This window comes from Sinohyriopsis cumingii, chromosome 13, assembly GCF_028554795.1.
Source record: "Sinohyriopsis cumingii isolate HCF-2022 chromosome 13, ASM2855479v2, whole genome shotgun sequence".
In the NCBI taxonomy this organism is placed as follows: domain Eukaryota; kingdom Metazoa; phylum Mollusca; class Bivalvia; order Unionida; family Unionidae; genus Sinohyriopsis; species Sinohyriopsis cumingii.
In genome coordinates this window covers 62,707,105-62,731,472 of record NC_142973.1, presented here as the reverse complement: position 1 = coordinate 62,731,472, position 24,368 = coordinate 62,707,105, and the positions used below count along the sequence as shown (strand labels likewise).

Below are 24,368 nucleotides of genomic sequence, written 5' to 3'. Positions count from 1 at the left end.
TGCATCTGAAGACACTAATCTTATATTCTATTCCATGTTGCTCATTTGATCCGTCTGATCCCGATCAGCAAAGAAAATGTTTCCACTGTCCAAACACTAAATGTATGATTGGCAGTAACATGAGATACAAAATAAGAAAGGTGACTTCGAGGAAAGAAACTGAGGAGCACAAGAAAATAGTTGAATCAGTCAGATTAATAAACTTTATCATTGAGGAGATTTTGATCAGTAGTGCGCAGTCTTTTTATCATTACTGGCTTCATTTCACGACATGCAGACGTTTTTAAAATTAAATTTGTCATAGCAATGCTTGTCAGAGGTACAAACGCGTTAGTCAGTAAAACTTGTCATAGCAATGCTTGTAAGAGGTACAAACGCGTTAGAAAGACTTGTCATCGCAATGCTTGTCAGAGGTATAAACGCGTTTGTCAGAAAGACTTGTCACAGCAATGCTTGTCAGAGTTACAAACACGTTAGAAACACTTGCCATATCAATGCTTGTCAGAGGTAAAAAGCGTTACGCAGTAAGACTCGTCATTATAATGCTTGTCAAGGGTACAGACGCGTTAGAAAAACTTTTTATATAAATGCTTGTCAGAGGTAAAAACGCTTGAGAAAGACTCGTTATATCAATGTTTGTCAGAGGTACAAGGAAGAAATAAACAATGGACTTGGCATTGACGAATTGCAACACAATTTTGAGACATCCCACCACACATAATAAATTTTAAAAAAATTAAAAATTAAAGTGAAAAACAAAACATTACTTTATGTAACCATATGGTAAGACAGCACGGAAGGCGTCGTCAAAATAATGGCAGCACCCAGCACTGTGGCAGACCAGACTTGACACAAGCTGTTGGTTACAATTGGTTGAGTTAAGATAATAAATAATGGGTGATACCGGTTGAAGATACTCAATATACGTATACATTATAACCTACTGCCGTACAAAGACAACAAACGTACCTGATGAAATATAGGCGTGAACAATAAACAGAAATTAGATGGTTTACCAACATGTCAGAGGAACAGAGACTTGAACATATCATTAACAAGCAAGATTTCAAAGTGGAGAGATTCCTCTTGCAGTGAAAATATTATTTGCTACAAAAGAAAAAAGCATTTATATATTAAGTAAACAAATGTCGAAGTCCGATGTTGAAATATATGAAAAACAAGTTATAGGGATAAAAAGGACATCAGCAAAGAATGCAGACCCCAACAAGGATCACATTTGCAAGAGTTAGAATGTAAAATTAATTGGTCATCTAACAGAATCGTAGAGAGGTTTCAGGGAGAAGAAGGCCCCCCCCCCCCCCCATTTCAATAGCCTGAGACAGAGTACCGTCAAGCGAATGTCTGAAACAACTGTTTACATGAAAGGGCGTTAAAATAGTTGCTACGGCTACTGCAACATGTATGACATTATCAATTGTTACTCTGTGACAATCGATTATAAAATGTTTAGTAAGAATGGTGGAAAAGATGATGTACCATCAGGGGCCAAGCTGCTTTTTGGCAAAATGAAAGGGGCTCTGTTTGAGTTAGGCAAAAATGGTATCAGCTGCATGACCTTGATGTATGGATACAACAAGCTGGTCCTTGAAACGAGACGGACAGGTTATATCTTTCCTCGATGGAGGTGAAGTTTGCAGGAATACTATCATAACTCCTCTTTAAATAGTTTGTGTGTGGGGGTGGGGTGGGGGGGGGTGTTCTCTATAATTTCTTGTGACTAGTCGTTTTCCGGATGTACATGACAAAACCTTTGTTCAGGAAAAATACGTAGTTAATTGAACAACTGGGTGACACACTGATATACCTTTCAAAATGAAGTTCAAGAGACGTTTACATCTCATCATGAGAATACTTTCAATTCATTAAATTTTCAGTTCTCTTTATCTTGTTCAAATTCTCAAAGACCAGCCTGTAATTTTTATGTTTTATTTGCTTTTTAGATTTCTGTATAAAAAAAGTATTTTGAATCAACTTCAAATTTTCTTCCGTTATCTCTTTTTATACTTTGTGATGTCCTTTATTTCCATGCCAAGACATTGGTTACACATTGTCGTCACCTTATCCCGTTACTCAATCGTTCAATTTAGGTGATTAACTATGTCTTTTTGGTGGGGGTTTTCTGGGGGTGGGGGATTTGTTTCACCACTTTTGTCGCATGATCGCTCTCTAATTTTTAATGCATTTTTTTTTGGCAGTTTGTTACAATCCAGAACTTATCTTTTAAAAACTTAAAGTTTGCATACTGCTTGATACTGCTCCACATATATTGCAATTCCACCATTTGAACTTGAACGTATTATATTTGTCGTAAAGTGACAACTCGAAAGCATGCCCTCTATATTCCTTCCTCTGACTCTTTTGTGCATGAAAAACACCTTACACCGTGTGATGAGAATTCATACTCCTTCTGGCCCATTATAAATAGTCCTAATTTTTTTCACAACAAATGCTTTTACTAGTGGGGCATGAGTGTGGGTCGGGAGGAGGTAATCTGGAAATAGCAACAGCATAGTATTACATCATTACAAAAAATGGGGGGGGGGCTATTTATTTTATGTAATACTTACATGTTGCTACTGCAAGGCTAGTACTTTTCCGGGAGGAAAATACCCGAGCCAACGACGGAAATTCCGTCCTCCTATTAGTATGAACCAGAATCATCCAGTACACCGAAACAGTCGTGCGCGATACCTCATGTATCATTACACTGTAGTTTCAATACACACACCCCCAACCGCCAAAAATTACATTTTAATGTCAGTAATATCGAACCTGTTGTTATTGCAGAACTAAATTTGCATTCTGATGGTAAAAATAAAACAATGAATACTCACCCGCACAGTGGGGCAGAAAGCTGCTGAAGGATGGAATCCGTATAAGCCACTTTTTGAGCAACGACGATTAGGCCCAATGAGAAAATGAATTCGCTTTCGTGGGCTAAAGAACAAAAAGGTAAAAGGAGGAGAGAGGAGTGTGGGAGTGCCAAAACACGATTTTCATCATACCCTCCAAAAATGAAGTTATTAGATATGCCCACGAACTTTATGGGCTTTAATTCTCATAAGGGACAGGTCCCTATTAATAAGGGATTGGTAAGTTCTCACAATAGCTAATGCAGTTGATGTAGAAATAGTGCAAGCTGAAATATCAGCTGAACCTTTAATCGGTAGGAAAATGCGTTTCCTACCCTTCCTTCCCCATTTAGATGCAGACAAGTAAAAACTGAGAGCCCTAGCTGGGGGTAAAAGTCTATCTTGGACATCCCCAGCACAGATACGACCGCGACTGTAGATAGATCTCAATTGGGAGTAGAGCAACCGAAGGAAGATGTGGTTTTTTTTCTTTTTTTTTTTGTTTCTGCTGCAAAGAGTCTTGGTTTGCAAATGGCTCCTAATTCCCACTGAACCTGATACAGCCCTACTCGATGGATAGTGCGTGAAGTTATCACCATTTTGCATTATATACCTTAGAGTTTCATCTCTTGTATTGAATGTACTGTTGACTAAGTAGGACTTGAACAAAGTAAGTCTTGTGTTCTGAATACCAAATACATGATGGAGACGGTGAAGTAATATATTATGGTCTATTGTGTCGAAAGCCATAGACAAATCAAGTCAAACCCTCTCTGTTAAGAAATTCATCCACACTTAGACGAAATCTTGAGATGGATTTAGCTCTGATTTCTCTGCGTTTGTTAGAAAACCAAGCATGGTCTCTATGGACAAAGAGCGAAACAGGTCTATTTTACGGGACTCTGGACTGACATTATGGATCAACCAATCGTCGAAATATTGGAGGACTGTGATAGCCAATGACCTTAAACGGACTGCAACTACTCTCTTGGTAATGGTAAAAGCTCTTGGTGCGGACGCTAGGCCAAATGGGAAAGCTTAGAACTTGAAGACCTCCCCATTCAAACAAAATCTGAGGTACTTCTGTGGAGGAAAGATATAGATGTGATACTAGGCATCCTGAAGACCGATGCAGACCGCCCAATCGCCAGGTCTAATGGCATTCCTGACTGAGTCTATGGTTTCCATCTTGAATGATTCTTCCAGCAGAAATTTTGTGTAGGAACAAACGATTGATAATTAGACGAGACTTTCTCCCCGTCTTGGGAACCATGAAAATCAGGAAATAAAAGGCAGGAGATTTGTCTTTTAACACTCTAATTACTGCATTCTTGCGAGGAAGGAAATCGATCTATTCCTTCAACCGGGTCAAATTTAACTTTCAGAAGCAAATGCGGGACCTTACTAGAGGAGGGAGATGCCGGAATCGAAGCCGGAAACCATCTCTTATGATAAAAAGGACTCAACCATCGACCGTATGCCTGACCAGGTATGCAAAAAAGGCTTAGCCAAGTGCCAACTGGAACCAAAGGAAGATGTGTGGTTTGCAGTAGAAGGAACGCGCCTCTATGGTTGTCCAACCTTGACTTCGAAAAGTAAAGGCAATGCGAACATTTTTCTGCGCCTTTGCGGTGCAACCTTCTTGAGCCTGTCTACAGAGGGGGAACTCTGATATTTGGATTTTGCTTCAACTTGGGATAAACTGCTTTAAAGAATGTAGCCGCTGGACCCTGACAGCGATGATTTCGTTTCCTAACTGGTTTCGAATAGCCAGAAGAGAATGCAAGTGACAGGTGTTGATGGTCTCTCAAATCCTGAACACCCACAGAGGGGATGAACCCTTCAATTACAGTCTCAGCCTCCAGGGGCCAGCTTCGTTCTGTGCTATAGTAAACCCTTGCAAACGTCCAGTGTCGCATTCATGCGGAGGTGGAAAAACCTGCTGACAAGGCCATGGACAAGGACAACACATGCACAGAAGGTTTTTGCCACTGCTTCCAACAAACATTAGAGAGCCAATGGCTACTGAGATTCCTCTCCTGCAGCAGCCTAAATGAGGCTGCTGAAATAGGTTAATATGCGAAGCTACGGTCACTAATGATCTAGCCATTTGTTGTTATTGTTGTGGGGTTTAGCGCCATTTTTCAGCACACGACAGGCTATACATGGCGGCCAGTATTAATGGTGGAGGAAGAACCCGGAAAACGCCGGAAAGAACCACCGACCCACGAGAAGCTACTGGCAAGCTTTCTCACGTACCCACATTAGCCGAACCCGATAATCGAACCCACGCAGACAGAGGTGAGATGGCAGTGATCCGTAACGGAGAGCGCGTTAGACCACTTGGGGTCCCGCAATTTGTTCTAATAACTTCAGCATTTTTACTTGATGGTGAACCCAGGTCCCTGTAGAAATACCCGCTTGAGCCGCGTCAGCGTCCAAAGGGGGAATATTAGTGGGCCAGGAAGGAATATGACCATTGTAGCCAGAAGCAGCTACCAAGGATCTTAACGTAGAGAGCGGGACAGAGCCTTGTCCCTTGCTAAACGTTTGAGAAAGCCTCTCGATCGTAACCGAGTGAGGATGAACAAGACATCTGGTCCAGAGTTTGGTCCAAAAGGTTTTCTAAATTAGAAAGTATTTTAGAGTCACCAGAACCTGAAGGTTTGGGACACATGTTGTTGGGTAGGTGGCGTTAAACCTTATTCATCGCTTTATGAAACGACCAGGATTCCTTCTCTTCTGTCTCCTTAATAGATGATTGAGTTGAGAAAGAAAAGGTGACCAGAATGGAGGGGGGCATCGCTTTGGCCTGGTCTGAGTCAAACCCATTGACTTCAAAAATAGAAGAGAAATGAAATCATCATACGCTATCTCCTGTGAGAGAAGACTACGTGACAGTGTCTCTCTTCTTAGTGGGAGACTTAGCAAGAGAAGATACTTGATCTGGAAAATAATCTTTTAAAGTAGTAGTTAGTGGTTGATTGCGAATCCTTGCCCGCATAGAGCGTTTAGGGGAATGTATATCCCATTCTCTGTTTTAGACCCAACCTTGTACGACGAAGTAGGTGTATGGCCCACGGGTACAACCTCACTACTATGCAGCCCAGGTCCAGACATCAACGGCTGGCATGTAGGAAAAGGCCCAATCGCTTTCCCTGGAAGGCCCCATATCCCATTGAGATCAAGGAATAATATGAAGGGGATACAGATCCGATTCCATACCCTAATATGGCATCGATTCCAGTCACCCTTGGGTTGAAAAGATATTCTTGAGAAAAAGGTTGGCCTCGCCCTGATAACACATGGACTCCAGAGACCCATGAACGGTGCCTAGCACCTGGTCAAGGACTATGCAGTAAGTCAGATATGTCGCATGAGCCATCTTCAGATCTGATCAAGTTGGATCTGATCACTCTCTTCTTTAGGGGACTAGGTCGCTTCGCTAACAACGGGTCCTTGGGGCTGATAGGGTACTGATCTCCTCCGAGGCTGGACTCATAATCAGCCCTTACAGAGCTGTGGGTCAGTAGAGGGTGCTGCTCCCCTTATAGATGGGGTGTGTGGAAGGACTCGCTCTCACTCTCTGCAGTATTGGACGTGTCAGGGTGCTACTCTTCCTCGGGGAGAGGGAATGACTCGCTCTATATACTAGTGGTAAAGAGAGGGAGTTGCTCTTCCCACTTGGAAAGGAGGAAACTCGATTACTACCCTAATGTAATGGGGGCGATGCTGCTCCATCCTCTCTGGAAGGTGCAATTCACTCTCCACCCGTTTATACCTTCCCTTGGAAGGGAGCCTCTAAATTATAGTAGTCTTGAAGAAGACCAGGTTGATCTATTTCTGACACTCAAGGGACTCAGAGAAAGAGAACCCTGAGAACTCTGATGAAGAAGATGAGACCTTCTTTCTTGCTTGGTGGTTTAATAGACTCTCAGTGAAATCCCGTATCTAGTTAAACAAAAGGCTACAAAATGGACAGCCGTCTGCACGTCTACAGTGTGTACAGGATAAACAGGTCAGGGTATGTCCCAGGGAGATTTCCTGTGGCCACACTTATCCACGCCTTGCTTAGACATTGTTACTGAAATAAAAACTTCGAATGAATAAGGTGGACTAAGTCTATGCTAATATAATTCATTCACCCAAAATGCATTGTATGAGTGTTTCACTAAGAAAAAGAAGCAATGCTGGGCTGTCAGGGCATATAAAGCAATAATTAAGTCAACCAGGTTTTTTTTTAAAGCAAGTGACTATGAAAGAATTAGATAAAACAATTGTTACTATTTCTTATACAAGGAAAATTTCTGAAGGCTATCCAAACTAAAATTAAAAAGAATCAGAGTTCCTGATAAACAAGTTTTATGAAAGCTGAACTTAAGGAGTTTAAGACCTGCTTGCCACATATAAAATGGCATGATTCACGATATAGGCAAAGTTAATAAAATGATTGGCAGATGAGTCCGTAGACTGCAAAAATGTTAGGATAGGAAAATTTAATAAAATACTTCTCCATACAGCTTAGAAAATTCTGGTTCACACTAATGGGGAAAGGAATTTCCATCATTTGGTAGGGTATTTTGCTCCCCGAGAGTACTACCTACGCAATAGCAACAGGTACAATATTACTAATATTAAAATCAGTTTTACTGCCACCTCCACCCCCAAAAAGAAATCCCAAACATTTTAATATTAGTAATGTATACCTTACTGAATTTGGCAGTTCCGTGCCAAGCATATGTTACCATAACTGGTGAAAACTTGCTCTCACTATAGCAGTGTTCACTACAGCCGGATGGTATCCGCATGGGTCACTTTATGTACTATTTCTACCATCCACAAAGAAAAGACACCTCCAGTTTGGTGAACTAAAACGTGAATGTAAAAAAGAGAAGGCTATGTGAGATTGCCAAAATGTGGCTTTCATCACATCCTCCACAGATGAATTAGTTTTATGAGCCAATGAGGCAGCAATGACTTGAACCTCATGAGTTATTGGCTGGCAAATACGGTGTTAGCAATGTTTAACCCAGAACTCCCATAAGTACTCTACTCACATGTTGGATAAACATTCTTGTATTTGTTGGCTGGGTTATTTTACAATACAAAGGAACATTTAAAACATACAACAAGAATCCCTCGTCGGGACTGATGCTCCACTAGGTCATAAGAAATTCCAGGAATGCAAGACCATTTCTTCCTTTTTAGTGTTTAAACCGTCTATGATATTCTTCAGTATAAACAAGATTTTCAAATTAGCTGCTGTCAACAAAACATTATAAGAAGTAATTTAGTGAAAATCCTATAATCACAATCATTCATTTAGTAGTCACAAGATTTTCAAGATAGTTTGCCATGGCAGCCATCCTGGATGTCAGATCAGCACCATTTTCATTTAAGACCAACTGGTCATCATAAGGAGTCTTCTGGTGAAAACCCCACATCCATATGACTGTCTGTTCAGAAGAAGTTGCAATAACAATAAAAAGATTTTCAAGAGGGCTGCCATTGTGGCATGTTGGATGTCAGATCAGCAATATTTTTAATCTGGACCAATGAGACATCATAAAAAGTGATTTTAATGAAAACTTGTTGTTAACATGACAATCCATGTATGTGGAGTAGATATAAAAATCTTAAGACACCTGTTGTTCTAGCCAAATTGGACATCAGATCAGCATCATTTTCATTTAGATATGATAAGAAGTCTTTTAGTGAAAGCCCTTTATTGATATTTTCATCTATTTAGGAGGAGTATCAATAACAAGATTTTCATTCAAGACCATCCAGACATCATAAGTGTTTTAGTGAAAACTCCATGTAGATATGACCATCCATTCAGGAGAAGTAGTGATAAAATTTTCAAAATGGTCACTGTGGTGACCATATTGGACGTCCAAGAAGCACCAGTTTCAATTATGATCAACAAGACCATAAGATGAATGTGTGTGTAAAGTTTCATGATAATTGCCCAAGAGGTTTAGGAGGAGTATCAAATAACAAACTTGTTCTAACAGACAGAGAGATGACAGACAATCCTCTATGCCCATATGCTCATCTGGTCTGTGATCATAAAGTTGAAAACGGGTTTATATTAATAGTTCATAAAGTGAAATGCACACATTATGATTTATATGTAGAAATCAATGAATATGAAAACAATAAATATTGTTCATTGAATGAGAAGATAGCATTTTCTACCTCAACTCTGTTAGGGTTGCAATGGGTACCAAATTTAAGACTCTAGTACTCAGAGTAACAGACTCAACATAGGCTTGATTTATCAAAATTGTGGTCAGCAAAGGTAATGTCTCTGAACAGCAAGAGATAATCCTTACCCACTAACCCACACATTTATGTTAAGTTTTGAAAATTTGTTGTATTTGATATAGACATCTCATCTCATACATATATATATATATATATATATATATATATATATATATATATATATATATATATATATATATATATATATATATACACACATATATATATATATAATATACAGGAAAGAATATGAACCGCAGTAGTGGTCACAAAGCATCAACTTAAATTAGAATCTAAGTAGAAATTATCTCCTCTTTTTTATGTTTCATACGCCAGAATTAAGGCATATTTCCAAAACGTGTTGTTCAATATACTGTATACACTCACTTTTTATAAGAGATGAATCTAACTGTAAACGACAGAGACTCAAATATCCAGGTCTGTGCAGTTCATTAGGTGTAATCAGTAGAACAAACCGCATAGACCCTGATCTGCGGGTGCATTACGCTACAGCAGATCAGGATCTTTGCTGTTTGCAGTTTGACTTGAATTATAAGCAAGTAAATATGGTAAATTAGAACAAGGATACCCTCACCATGGTCTGTAGTACTTTAGCTACGTACTAGAAGAGAAGAGTTGAATTTTTATGACCTAGACCTTTGGTTAAGGTATGTGGCCTTGAAGTAAAGTTACTGTGCAGAAATCATTATTTTCTTATTAGACTTACTATGGTTGTGACCTATAACCCCAGAATTTAGGGCAAAACATCCATAAATTTTGGTCAAGGAACTTCTGTAGAAGAAAAGTTGTTAAGCAAAACAGATTTTTCATTGAGCTTCAAACCGTTCCGGTGGCCCAGTGGTTAGAGCATCTGCCTCGGAAGCAGGAGGTTGTGGGTTCGAACTCCAGCCAAGTTATAACAAAGATTTACACAAATGGTACTAACAGCTGCCTCGCTAGGTGCTCAGCATTAAGAGGTTAGTGTTAGAACTGGTCAGCATGGTGTCAGGATGTGACTGGGTGGGACATCATGCTACATGTCTGCTGCATGATGCCCCAGTGCTAGACATCACTATAAACTGCCACATTTCAGACATCGTAGTGATATGACCGAAAAATTGTAAAGATACATTTTAAAAAATCCAAATCTAAATCATTGAGCTTCAATGCCGTGATCACTGGCCCTAAAATCAACAGGCCTCTTCCATACCATGATTGCAAACCCACCACAAACTTTGATCAAAGTGTGAGGTCTAGAACTAAATAATTACGCAGAAACCATTGTTCTCCTTTCAGCCAAAGAAACCAAGTCATTTAACATTTTGACCCAAATCAGTATGCTTCTTTCTTACCCAACATGCAAGTCATCCAAAATCTTTGAAGATAAATGGTTCAGAACCAAAATTTCACCGAAAAAAATTATATGTTCTTTTAACTTCAATCCAAAATTTATATGCTTCTCTCCTAAAAGAAGTGCAAGAGATCCAGAAAGTCTGGAAACTGTACATAATGGTGAACTGAGGTTATGATCCAAAAATAAAAACAGATGGAAAGACAGTCATATGATAGCAAAGGTATATAAAAAAGAAAAAGTGTGTGAACAGCAATGTCAGTTTGACATGTGAAGTCAGATATTTTACACATTATATCCAAACAGAGATCCAGTTTTTTTAATTATCAATAGTTTGCATGTGTTGCAGTCATACAAAAGTCATTTTGAACAGTTCTACTTCACTAGTTGGTTTGACTAATGTGTTATGAGAAACACTGCTAAGATGCAAAACAAATTCATATCAATATCTGTACTTTGTGCAAAGTAATTGTTAAAGTCATATCAATATCTGTACTTTGTGCAATGTCATTGTTAAAGTCATATTAATATCTGTACTTTGTTGAATAGTCCTTTGGAGATACCACCAGACCCCTTCCTTTCCTGGCACCTCTGTATACTGTTTCAACAATGTCAATAAATTCCTGTACATCTTCCATCGCCCAGTTAATCTTATTATTATTACCAGTTCCCAAGTCAATCATTATGTGCTTGTTTCTGTAGAAGAACATGATAGTACATGGGTCGTATAACTCGTACATCTTGTTAAAGTCGGGAACTTCTGTAATATCAACTAGATAAATGACAGCAAAGTTTTTCATTTTCTCTGCACATTTGTACAGAGTTTCATCCATTACCATGCAAGTTGGGTCCCAGTCATGGCCAAATCGAATGATTAAAACACGGTCTTCTTCTGATAATATAGCCTGGTCCACCTGCCATCCATTAGTCAAATGCTGTAACATGTAACTCATGATGCCAAAATAGCTTGATCTATCCTTTCACAGAATTAAAAATGTTCTTTCTTTATGGACACCACTCTGAAAACAGAAACAAATCCATTAACTCGAATGAATTCTTTGTTATGCAAAAATACCAGTAACGGCGTAAAACAATTGGGTAGGAGGATCAGGCCAGATCTTTTTCTAGCGCATGTTATTTCATGTCAGTTTCTAATCTAAACTTCAGATGTGGATAAACTAGCCATTTTGTGTGTGCTGCATATGTGGAAAATATGTTATATTGATCAGGGTCATTAAAATAGTATAGGCCAGGTTCCTGGAACCACACATATTTATTTCTTTCCTTAGACAAAGAGAACATGGTATAAGCATTATCTAATTTATTCTATGATCAGGCATAGCTAGGGTTCAACTAAATAATGCTTATACCCTGCCCTATATATGAATTTTTAAACTCCACTAATTTCTCTTATGATTATGTCAACAAATGTCATAATGAGATCCACAATGCTGACTAGTTTGTCTTTCAGTTGAAAATTTGGGTTGCTGATGATGTAAAGCTTCTCTCAAACTCTGTGGATCAGCTGATATCATGATGCAAAACCTGGGATGCTGATGATGCAAGGCTTTTCTCAAACTGTGTCATTAACCCTTGCTCCCTGATGATGTATACAGATTTAGCACTCATCATTAAAATGTATAAAATTTACTTCAGTGAACAAACTGGATTGAGATTTTGCCAAAAAATGTTAGGATTACTGGTCAGTGATGGATGTTCTGTTCTTTGGAATTCATTTAATAATTATACTGGTGATAACTTAAAGTTCATTTTGTTGGATAATACTTCTGCATGGAATTTTATGGGTTTTTTTCTTATTGCTGGGATCACACTACCAGGCGACGTGGGTAACTAAGTCACTCGAAAAAGATAAACTTTGCCAGCTGTCTTATAGTTGAGATGTACAGTGACTGATAATAGTTCATGGCTTCTGAGATGCTCCCTCAGCTCAGGTGAGTAGTTAGTGTTGCATCCCCTAGGCTAGATTACTGCAGTGTTTGTTAGTGCTGTAAATTACACAAACAAACTAAGGTCTTCCACATTTAGAGGCAAGTATTTTAAAAACTAACTGACCAGTAAAACAGCACTTATTAATGGAATGTAGAGTACCATCAACAGGATTTACATCAGACACACTTCCAAATACGGCAATGTTACCTGGGGGCTAGCCATTTAAATTTCAGAAGGGGTTGCAGGCAGGCGTTGGGATTTTCTTTCATGCTGGAATATTATATTTTCCTTTAACCTCAAGCTAATTTATTCTGACAACTAATACAGCACACACGCACCACAATGTTTTCTTTAAGCTATAACATAGAGCAAAAATATTTGTTTCAAGCTATTTGTGAGTCAGACATTTCTTTAAATCCCTCCCTTCTTTTATAAAAAATTACAGAGTTAGTCCCTTAAGGTTTATGTACCCTTTACATTGCAATTAATTCTAACTTACTGTACTTATATTACATTAATTTAATTACAAATAGGTATAATAGTTAATGAATTGCCACTAAAACCAATTTAATTTTTTTTCTTCAAAACTTCCCCAAAAATTGATGAAGTCTAAAAGATTTGGATTTAGTTTGAAATAACTCCCTCAACAAGTGCACAAAGTTGTAAAGTTGGGGTTATTCATCCGTATCTTTACTGACCACTGTGGTTTGTATAGAGGCACACTGGTGTGAAGATGCCTGTGCAGGTGCTCTCATATACATTTATACAGTTTATAAACTAGTTTCGATATGTTTTGTACTGTCATTTTCTTATGAAAGTTTAGAAAGTTGAAAAATTAAATTGCTTGTTAAAATGGCACCTGATTAAGTGTTTTACCTATTTGTAATAACAATCATGCAAGATAGGTACTCTTACTAGTTAAAATGAATTACAATGTATAGTTTTCAGCTGTGCTCATTTGAAGTCACATGGCTAATATACTAAGTATAATGAGCTGAATCAAAACCATGTACATGTATGTCACAAAACTTAGTGAAAAGCCTTGAATATGCTAAATGTGAATATCTAAGGAAGAGCCAAATATGAATGAGGTTGACTTTATCAAAGCCTTGGGAAAGTGTAAAGAATAAAAAGTCAGAAAGATATACATAATGAAAATCAATGCTGTGGTTTGTTGCATGTAGTCTAGCACACTGAAGATCTAAGTGAGTTATAAACCTTTAAAAGTTATAAACTGTCTATTGATGAAACTTGAGTCTAATGATATTTTGATGATGGTTGTAATAAAACTTTGCTTTATTTATGTTCATACATCCAACTTCCATCCTGCCATCAATGTATATATCTCCATCACAACATATACACATTCAAGTTTGGATACACTGCATATGAATATAATGTGTGTGTGTGATTTGGATTTATAATGTAGCTTTAAAAATTTTCAGTCATATCACTATGATGTCAGCAGTGTGGCAGTTTATAGTGATGTCAAGCACTGGGCCATCTTACCGCAGACATGAAGCATCATGTCCAACCCAGTCACACTATCCTGATGCCAGACCGACCAGTCCTAACACTAACCTCTTAATACTGAGTGCCTAGTAAGGCAGTTGCTAATACCATTTTTATCAGTTTTGGTACGACTCAGCTGGAGTTCGAAACCCACGACCTCCCACATCCGAGGTGGATGATCTAACCACTAGGCCACTGAAGCGGTCTGAATATAACACATTCATACACTTAAAAAATGTGTGATATGCATACCACACAGGATTTTTTACCTGAAGATAAAATATTGCTTAAACCAATGTTTAACAGTTACATGCAAATATGCATAATAAGAAGTTGAGGCTTGGAGAACATTTAAAATAGCCCAAACATACACATATATTTGATTGCATTTCTTGCTTTTTTCCCCACCTCTTCCTGTTAAGCTCTTACTTATCCAAATTCTGTTCGAAAGGTGATGTCACTTCTCTCTAAAATTAAAATTTAACTTGACCCCTGTTATTGGTGCATGTAAGTACATAAGATTCTTATTATTCTACCATTTTTATCAGAATGTTGCTGAAATTCGTTCAATGAATTATTCAGTGTAAATATTAGATGCACTGCCACATGTTCCTTTTCAATGGCTATACGAGTTTACAATTATGATTCTTTATCTTAGTTAACTCTTCTGGAAATTCAGAATTGTGATTTTCAAATGGATGCTAAAATTAAACAATTGTAAAGTTATTGTATAAGTTACTGAATGAAAAGATACCAAAGTAGTCTTTTTTTTCTCACTGCATTTTATTATTTCATGCATCTCTCTCTTAATGTATGAATAGAGTCATTACAAGAATGATGTCTGGGTTATATTGGATTTGATGAATGAAATATGTATCAAGTTTAACATTTGATTGGAAAAATAAAAACTGTTTTCGCTATTTTAAAAAGGGTAATGCCATAGATAACTCTATCTCAATGAAACTCTTTAGCACTTTAGCACATGCTTGTTGTGGCCACACAATGTAAACCATGCCCACTTTGTCAATACTACCTCACCTCTATGGTGATTGGAAGATGCAAATCCATGAAAAACAGAGGACAGAGCCATCTTTTGCCTTAAGTTCCATCAGAACATGTGAAGAGATGGTAGAGGAACTTTTCTTAATCTTCCCACCACAAATGTGATGCATGGAGAAATGAAAAACTGTTTAAGATGTTTCATAAGTTTCATCTAAAATGACATGGGAAAGTTGTGTAAATTATTTCATACATATCATGCAATAACACCAGCACTAGCAAATCTCTGGAGTAATTTAGATAACATCAATGCATTACGGCACTGGATAGCAAAAGATAAGTGAGCTGTGAAAGGCAGCATAATTTAGATATCACTGCAGTGGGTGACAAATAATAAGGGAGCAGTGCAAAGCAGTGTAATTTAGATAACATCACTGTATTACTGCACTGGGTGGAAATAGACAAGGGAGCAGTGCAGGGCAGTCATAAATTAATGTGGACCAACAATGGACACAACTCTTTCTACATTAAAAAACAGCCTCACTTTCACATCCATGCTGACTGGCCTTTCAGGGGTGTTCCATTACGCTGTTTCTTACATTTATTTCCACTGGTTGTTTAAAATTAACATCTAATATAAACTCTTGATACATTAAATTCGTAGTGCAGTCACACTAAGTTCCAAAAGCATGCTGGAATTTAGGATTATGATTGTTTTGAAAATTTCAGGAACTTGAATTCCATGGTAAGAGCTGCTGCACTGATTTAATATTACGATAGTTTTGAACTGCAATCAACAAAAAAATATATACCTTCATGGATTTTAAGTGTAATGGCCATAAAGTGTTTGAACTTCAATTTCAATTGAGGAGTCATTTATGTGCAAATCAGAAGTTGATATTTTAAAGATGGCAACTGCCTAAGAATTTTTTTGTTTTGGACACTGACTTTATAAGTTTCTGCACTGAACGCTTCTAAATGATATTTTTGATTGGTTGATTATTCCATGGTGAAGGAAAGGTTAAACAGTCTAAATTCTTTTCAGTAGGATCTTTTCATAATTACTCACTTTTCTGCTGATTTTAGGGTGTTGGGTCAGAAAGGACCTATACAGAAAAGGCCAGGTAAAAAAGGCCTGGTCCAGAAAGGCTGGTAACAGGTCAGAATGGACCATCATGAAAAAAAAGACCATTATAAAAGATTCAGTAATAATAATAATAATAATAATTGTTCTTATTACAATTTCATAATTATTTCATCCTTGATTTCAAATAAGCCTCTAATCACTTTTCTTTTCCTTATTTTTGAAATTGTAACCTGCAGTATTTTCAAAGCCATATTAGCAATAGGTGGTCAATGTCATTTGCCTAAATTTTTCCAATGTTTATCCTGTTTTCTTTCTCAAATTAATGACAACTTTTCTTTAATACCTGTGTCTATTCACTTCTTATCACTTACATTTTTATATTTATTGCTAATCATCAAGTATCAAAGAATTAAGCACTAGTGAGGATTAATGCCAAGACTCAAATAAAATACTGATAGCAAGCAGCAGACCTATTCAGATTATACAGAATGCATTAGGGGCCATCCATTATGTATGCAAAAATCTGGCAAAGCTTGACCCCCTCCCCCCACCTGCATACATACACTTGACACACCTCCCTCCTGAATTCTATATTACGGCTTATATTTAATTCACACAGAAACAACCAAGGATTAATAATATTAACGTGTTTAGTAAAACAGATAGTCTACCGATGTGGAATGTCTGGCTGCATCAAATAAATAAACTGTGTAACTGTGGCTATTTTGAAGGCCAAAGTAGACAAATTATTATCGAGGTTTCACCCCCCCCCCAATTTCCTATGCATACATATATTATCAGTATAACCCCACCCACCCCACCATAAGCAAGCGTATGCATTTGGGTTAAATCCCTCCCTCCATGAGTAAGTAATAAATGGACAGCCCCTTACCAGTATCAGGAAAGAGTCAGTGTCCACATTTTACCTTTCAAACTTCCTTTACCTGTTTTCTGTCTCAGAAATATTTATTGTCAGGATACTTTTATAATCACAACTGAGACATGAATGCAAGTCTCTGCAATCACAACTCTTTCCCATGCCTTCAGTCTCAACAGAGCTTGATGTGTCAGGAGCTTTTATCAGCTTTTGTAGTGATTACTGATTCACTCCTGTCTGAACTACCCCAGGTGATTACAGGCCAACTTCATATATCAGAATCAATATAAAACCAGTATTGCCAGTGCCATCTTTGTTTTAAATAGTACTTAACAGTTGTTTCTTATTCTAATAATAGGTAATCTGATTCTAATAAGCAGTGAAAACATAACACATTTTCTCCATTTGAATCTTTTCTTTTTAGTCTGATTAAATAATGCAGCGGATTCTTATAACCAGCGAACACAATAGCCAGTATCTTCCGTGTGTGTGTGTGTGTGAGAGAGAAAGAGTTGTATGAAATACTTGTTACATGTAATTTACTTATTTGTTGTCTGTAACTACAAAAGACAAAATAAGCTATGAATCACAAGTGAGAAATTAAGTTTGTCTCATTTGTATGAGGATTCCACTCTTTTTTTTCTGCTTGTAACCATCACTGCTCTTGATAACCTAATCTTTCTTTGCCTTTTTCTGCTGATGGTTCCATAACTTTTTCTTAGAAAAATCCCTGTGTATCCTTGACTCTATGTCATTCTGGTTCAGATTTTTCATTTCTTACCTGGATCCATTTTCTCGTCTACAGTATCTATGAAATCTTTCAGATTTAGATGTTCTCTACTTCTGAATAGTGGCTTGTATTGAACCATTAGAATTTGTATGTATGTTGTGCATTGTCCATTCTTCTTTCCATACTTCCCCGAGTAAACATTTCATGAAGATTTCATTATTCAACTTCTGCTTGTAAAGTTGTTCTGGTTCTTTCTTCTCAAGTTTTGCTAAATGACATTCTTTTTGACAGGCATTTTCTTGTTTTAAAATATCCTCTATGTTTGGACTTATAACCCCATCACTCAAAAATATTATGGGCAGTTTGTTCTTGTGTCTTATCCACTGACTTTCAAGATTATTACTTTTGCTTAACAACCCTTGTATTAATCAAGTCCATCTGTAATGGTTTTAGTTCAGTGTTTGGTTTCCTTTGAGTAGTCATAGATATTTCAAAATAAAAAGTAAGGAGTTTATATTTATTATAATTTATTTTGATTAGTATACATAATAATTAGTAATGGATACAAAAATGGCCTTTTTTTGACTGGGCCTTTTAAAGAACAAGTCCGTTTTGACCATGAACTTTTTTCATAGAGGTCCGTTTTGACCCTGAACCCTACACAGTGTAGTGTAGTCTGATGAGTGTAGCTGTTACCTAAAATGTTAATATTCTTTTATTATGAATTAAAAATCTCAATGAACAAATTGGGTCAAGACAAAAATAAAGTGCCTCCCTCCCATGCCTCTCCCAGCTCCACCACGTTACCTTCCAGATTGCAGCCATAACCATACATCCATTCACAAATACTGGTCAAAATTCAGCATGTCTCAGACTGAATCAGTGAGTAAATGACATATACTTTACAGCCATTATACTTGTAAGAAATGATAGTATATACTACCAGAGTTCTGTAAAAAGTACTGTGTACACCTTTTAACTTTAAAATTTAGATTCAAATGGAAAATTTTGTGAGATAAGTCACAAATTGTTTGCAGATTAATATATTCTGTGACATTAGTTTAAAGCAGTATTTGCCAAGTATGACAGTTTTTTAAAGTCCTTTTTTTGCCAATCATCCATATTTTGAACATATCTTTGCAACAGCAAACCTTGTAGCCAATAATTTTCCTATGGTATTTCTAATCAGTTTATCCTTGAATGACCCGCATGAAAAATTAACCTAACTTGACTTTGTTTTTGACATGAGATGTGAATATTCCAAACCTGCAATGTTCTTTAAAAAAAAATTTTAATGCAGGGGAAGGCTCTAGTAGTGTCAAAAGAAATGTTCCCTCTGACTTTGGTGTATGGGTATATTTAAATTAAAAAGAGTATTTAGCATAGTTGGTAGCTGTCACATTTGCTGAACAGTATTTTGGAAAGGAAAAAAATACCTTTCTTATGTATCCCACTGTAAATAGACAAAAATGCATTTACAGGTTTTATTGAATATTGCATTTCTTGTTAAATGACATGCTTAGTATGAAATGACAACTTTTATCAGATAAGACAAACACAGTGTAAAAGAGAAAAACACTGTAAAAGGTTTCCATGTCTTGAACACTATTTCCTTGCTTTTTTCATGCACTGTTAAGTACTAACACTATAACTTTTGAAACAATGGAAGTTCAAATATTTTCTGATTGTTTGACTACAGGCCCCATAAATTGTTTTTGTTGTTATAGGGTTTAATGCCATTTTTCAGCCATACATAGCGGCCAGTATTAATGGTGGAGGAAGAACCCCAGAAAGAACCAATGAACCACGAGAAGCTACTGGCAAGCTTTCTCACATACCCACATCAGCTGAATCCGAGACTCGAACCCACGCAGACAGAGGTAATGGCAGTGATCCGTAACGGAAAGCGCTTTAGACCACTCGGCCACCCCCCACCCCCGTAAATTAAACGTTCCATCAGTATAAGTCTGTGTGAAGCAACATTCATGTTGTTATTCTCTCAGTATCACAATTTTATGTCTCAACCTAATATGCCCCAAACTAAATCGAAAAAAAAGTTCAACAACTGCTATGATTATAATACATAACAAATATCTAGAAAATCTACTTTTGGTCCAAATTTTAAATAAAACAACAGATTTTTAAAACAGTTACATAACCTTTATGACTGTGTGAAATTCAGTTTTGATGTCTAAAAATAAAAAGGTAGTTTATGGTACCACCTTTTGAGACAAAATAATAGTTGAACCATATTAAGTCAACATTGTTTTAAAAAAATTCATTAAAAAAATACAATTTCAGACATATTTTCATAAAATAAACTTTTATATGTTTCTTTGTAATAGCATTACATGAGTGCAAATTTTGACTGAGTTATCATTCAAATAATAAAAAAAAATTGGTTCACCCTATATTAGCTATGATGTCGTAGCCTCAACTTGATCTGTTGTGGTTGAGGCTATGAACTGATCCCACATCATGTAATGGAGCAAAAAAAATCATCACTAAGTCAGAAAAACAAATGGTGTAGAAATCTACTAAGTAAGTATAATCATGTTGTGAAAGAAGTTTGGCTTATTTTTAACTTATTAAGCCCTTACACGATAAAATAAATTGGTATGGTTACACTAACCTCACCATGTTTACCATGACAGATAACGAGAGACTCTCGCCATGACCCCTTTTCTACATAAGGCTCACCAGACCACATCTGGATATTCTACACTATGTTATTATCAATCAAGTGGCAAATAATTGCTTCTTGGTGGAATTTCAAAAGTTATAGATAAACCAGGGATGGTCCTGGCTTTTAAAAAGCTGTCGCCAAAAAAATCGCCAACCTCAATATTTTGTCGCCAATTTTCAAAAAGTGTCGCCAGAACAAGTAGTGTACATTTTTCCAAGTGTTAATTTAGTCTATTAATGTAACAGGCAATGAAAATTACAAAAGATGGGTTAGTTAATTCTTTAATTACAACAAGCATTAACAAAATGTTACAAAGTGTTACATGAAGATCCGTCGCAATTTTAGGGCTGCCCACTTGTTGAATGCAGTTTCAAAGTCTAATTTTTCACATCTGTACATGCTGATTCTCATGAAATTCTCGAGAGATGAGATGCAGAGTTTATTTCTGATGTCAGTTTTTATGAGGTTCATCTTACTGAATCCACGTTCACAGTACACAGCACTGACAGGTGACACCAGCAGTCTATCAGCAGTCCGCCCCACCACCCCCACCCCCTTATGGCTAGCTTCACAAAGCTTGTAGTGAATTGCTTCATAAATCCCAAGAATGATCACTGAATGCTGTATAAATTTTCTCGACAAACAAAATAGGATCTCCATTCCCACGAATGAAACTTACACGAGTCAACACCTGGCAATATTGGACCGTATATATAAGCATAAATTCACACCCAATTTAGAGATTCTTTCACTCTTGTATTTTGAAAAATAAATAATTATTATTAATTATGCAAAACTGGTTGGTTTTTTTTTTGTGCTATTTCTTGTTTTGGAGTTTAAGTCTCAGCAGCCGTAACACGGATTGATGGCAAAAGGAAAAGATCAATGAGTAAAATGCTGCACTGGCGACAGACATAATTGTGATTGAGATTTTTCCATTTGCTTTGTATTTATACACAGTAGTCGGTACTTCAAAGGTTATCAGTTTTCTATGAAGGTTCAGCAAAACTATTGTACTGGTATATGTAAAAAAAAAAAAAAAAAAAAAAACCAACAGAAGATTTAGCCATTCAATTAATTGTATCTGTTCTATTCGCGTCTTCAGAAGTCGGTCAGTTGTAGGTATAGTTCGGTAGCATGATTGACTGTATCACAGCATACAGTACTCAGCCCAGATGTCAGTATAAGCAGATTATGATGTAACAATGCACTGTAAAGATGGGGTTGTCAATACGAACAAAGGATTATTTGTGTAAGATTGATTCCAATGCATTGCTTAGTCAAGTTTGTGGCTTCCTTTCGTTCTTCCTTTTAATTTATCCAGTCCAAATCTATGACTGTATGTACAAATTAAATAACCAAAAAGTCTGTCGCCAAAAAATTCGCCAGATGGGATATTTTTGTCGCCAATAAGGAAAAAAAATCGCAATTTGCGACATTGGCGAAGCCTAGGACGATCCCTGATAAACCGTATTTATTTTTAATGCGCAGAATTTCTGACTCAAACCGTGCCAAATTTTTACTACGATTTGTTTCCAAATAAGGCCTTTATGTCCTTATATGGCACACAAACAAACGAGGCTGAGAATAGAAGTAATCATTATTTGAACTAATATGCCATATATGGCAGACGATTTAAACGAAAATATCAGAAAAAAAAGGTAAACAAGATTTTACAACTATTTCTACAATGATTTTACATATTTCCAGTATTAAATAAGAGGACTACTCAATTTATTGGATTATATTCAAGGAATATGTTCAAATTGTTATTACTGGGCTAAAAGAGCACCGGGTGTGAATCACACCCGGCTTGCTCCATTGACATGTATATGCTCATGTTAGTACCCTGTCCACGAGGTAGGAGTAAGGGTACTAATATTTGTACTAACCCTACATATGGAACAAAATGTCTAAAGTTTCTGACGACTTTTATCAAGCTGCCAAATAAGGATGTTTGTGCTTATTTCAACAAGTCAGGAATTGGAAAATAGTGTTATATTTGAACAATCATTTCCCCTGAACATAATAAATCCCTGTATTTCGGCTACCTTACCTCTGTTTCCTATGACCGGCTATGAGACCATATTCGTACGCATGAAAGACCTATCAAGTTTTTAATAGAAAGTTCTAGAAATCTGACCGATAAAAGTACACAAATTAAACAATTTTAATCTGTTTTATTAGTGTATGATGATGTTTAAAACAATTTTGTTTGAAACATAACTGTTTGAAAACAAATTTATACAATATTTGCAATTAAAACAAAGGGTAGCTGTCAGTCACGAAAATAGGCAATGAGTGGCATCGAAAATACGTGCTAATAGGTTTAAAAAACACCTTCATTTAAAAGTTCGCCTATTTTTCAGTAGTATTTGTAAGCGTTTTAACTATACAATCAGCTAAACTTACGCAATGTAATTATTTTTCTTCTATCGATAAAATCTCAAAATCGCTGATAGTACAGCGTTGAACTTGTTCATCGACTACCTCGTCTATCCGACGATTCTTAGTCTGGTTCCCTGCTTCGTACGCTCTCTGCGTTGTACTCCGCTCAAATTCGTACAGCAGAGTGCGACGCAGGGAGCATACAAAGCAGGGAACCAGACTCGACGATTCAAACACTCGGCTCCAGAACAATGTTAATGAAAGGAACATACATTTTTATACACTTTTTAAATTCTTTATTTTGAAGATAATTTGTTTTCTTGCAAACATATGATGAGAAACATCATGAATGTTTTTAGAATTTACTATTACACAAGTTCATTTGGACGTAGTATATACACATATATAATTTTATATAATGGCAATATTCCGCTCCATTTCAGCCTTTTCTAAGATGAAAACCTATCATTCCAGGAAGGTCAGGTGGCGCTCACGAGTTATTATGTACTTCTGAGACTTTAATGTAATGTGGCTGACATTTCACCAGTTTCGTATTTTGCATTAGAAATTTAAAGAAAAAGAATTCCCCCAATTGTCCTCACTTGTTATAATCGATATTTAAAAAAGACCTTGAATATCTTAGGTGTTATTCAAAGAACCTTTAATTCCCTTTAGTTTGGTGCACGATTGGTGTAATATGGGTTAGAGGGTATACATCTTGGCCTTACTCCAGATGTGTTCCTTTAAAAAAAATATATATAAAATGCTAGCTCCACTTGGTCATTTTCACTTCCTGGACTTAAGAGGTAAACTTATGTTTCCCTTGCGCCGTACTTGTGCCGAAACGTGTAACCACGACCAGCCTTGACAGCACACCCAGGAAGAACGCGCCCTGACGGGAACGTGGGTCAGCGTGGACTTGTTCAAAGCTCTGGACCTGGGATACCAACTGTTAGAAGTGTACGAAATTTACCACTATCCCAAGACACAAAAATATCACAAGGGCAGCGAGACTCAGAAAGGCATTTTCGCAGACCACGTGGATGCCTTTTTGAAACTGAAACAAGAATTCAGCGGCTATCCTTCCTGGTGCCACACTCCAGAAGACCAAATGAAATTCAAAGAGAAATACTGGGACTCACAGTGGGAGCAGGAAGGCATCAGTTTAGACCACGTAAAGAAAAACGGAAGGCGATCGTTTACCAAAGTGATGTTAAATTGCTTGCGGAGAAAAATGGTACAACGACCTTGTTGAGTATTTTACAGAAAACCTTCCCGGTACTTCCAGATGATTCACGACAAAACCAAATGCATGAAACACGTGGACGTCGTTCGTGAGGATTTGATCTTAGTCAATTACGAAAAAGAACTGGACTTTGTAGAAGCCGACGAATTTGGAAATGTCATCATTGCAGCTTACGTGACAGCCCATGTTCGCTTAAAATTTTTTGAAGCTTTGGAACTGCTAGGAGATCGCGTACTGTACTTTGACACGGACAGTTGCATCTACATCGATTGCCTGGGTCAATGTCACCCTAACATGAAGGAGACCGTTTCAGTGTCTGGACGGACAAACACCCCGACGACAAGAGTCTACGTCTTGCTAGTTGCGGTCCTATAAATTATGGCTATGAATACCGGAACT

General features: G+C 37.0%; 1 protein-coding gene across 1 annotated transcript; it reads right to left on the bottom strand.

Moving 5' to 3' along the window:
• Positions 1 to 10,797: 10,797 nt before the first annotated feature.
• LOC149785703 (thioredoxin-like protein 4A) lies at positions 10,798 to 22,889 on the bottom strand. The gene is made up of 2 exons (XM_089979569.1): positions 22,748 to 22,889; positions 10,798 to 11,513 (listed from the first exon to the last, which is right to left on the bottom strand). The coding sequence occupies exon 2, from the start codon at positions 11,445 to 11,447 to the stop codon at positions 11,019 to 11,021; it is 429 nt and encodes a 142-aa protein (XP_089835695.1). The 5' UTR covers positions 11,448 to 11,513; positions 22,748 to 22,889; the 3' UTR covers positions 10,798 to 11,018.
• Between the last annotated feature and the right edge of the window lie 1,479 nt (positions 22,890 to 24,368).

Coding starts and splice junctions, on each gene's coding strand:
- LOC149785703 (XM_089979569.1), bottom strand. CDS start 11,447: ATGAGTTACATGTTACAGCATTTGACTAATGGATGGCAGGTGGACCAG.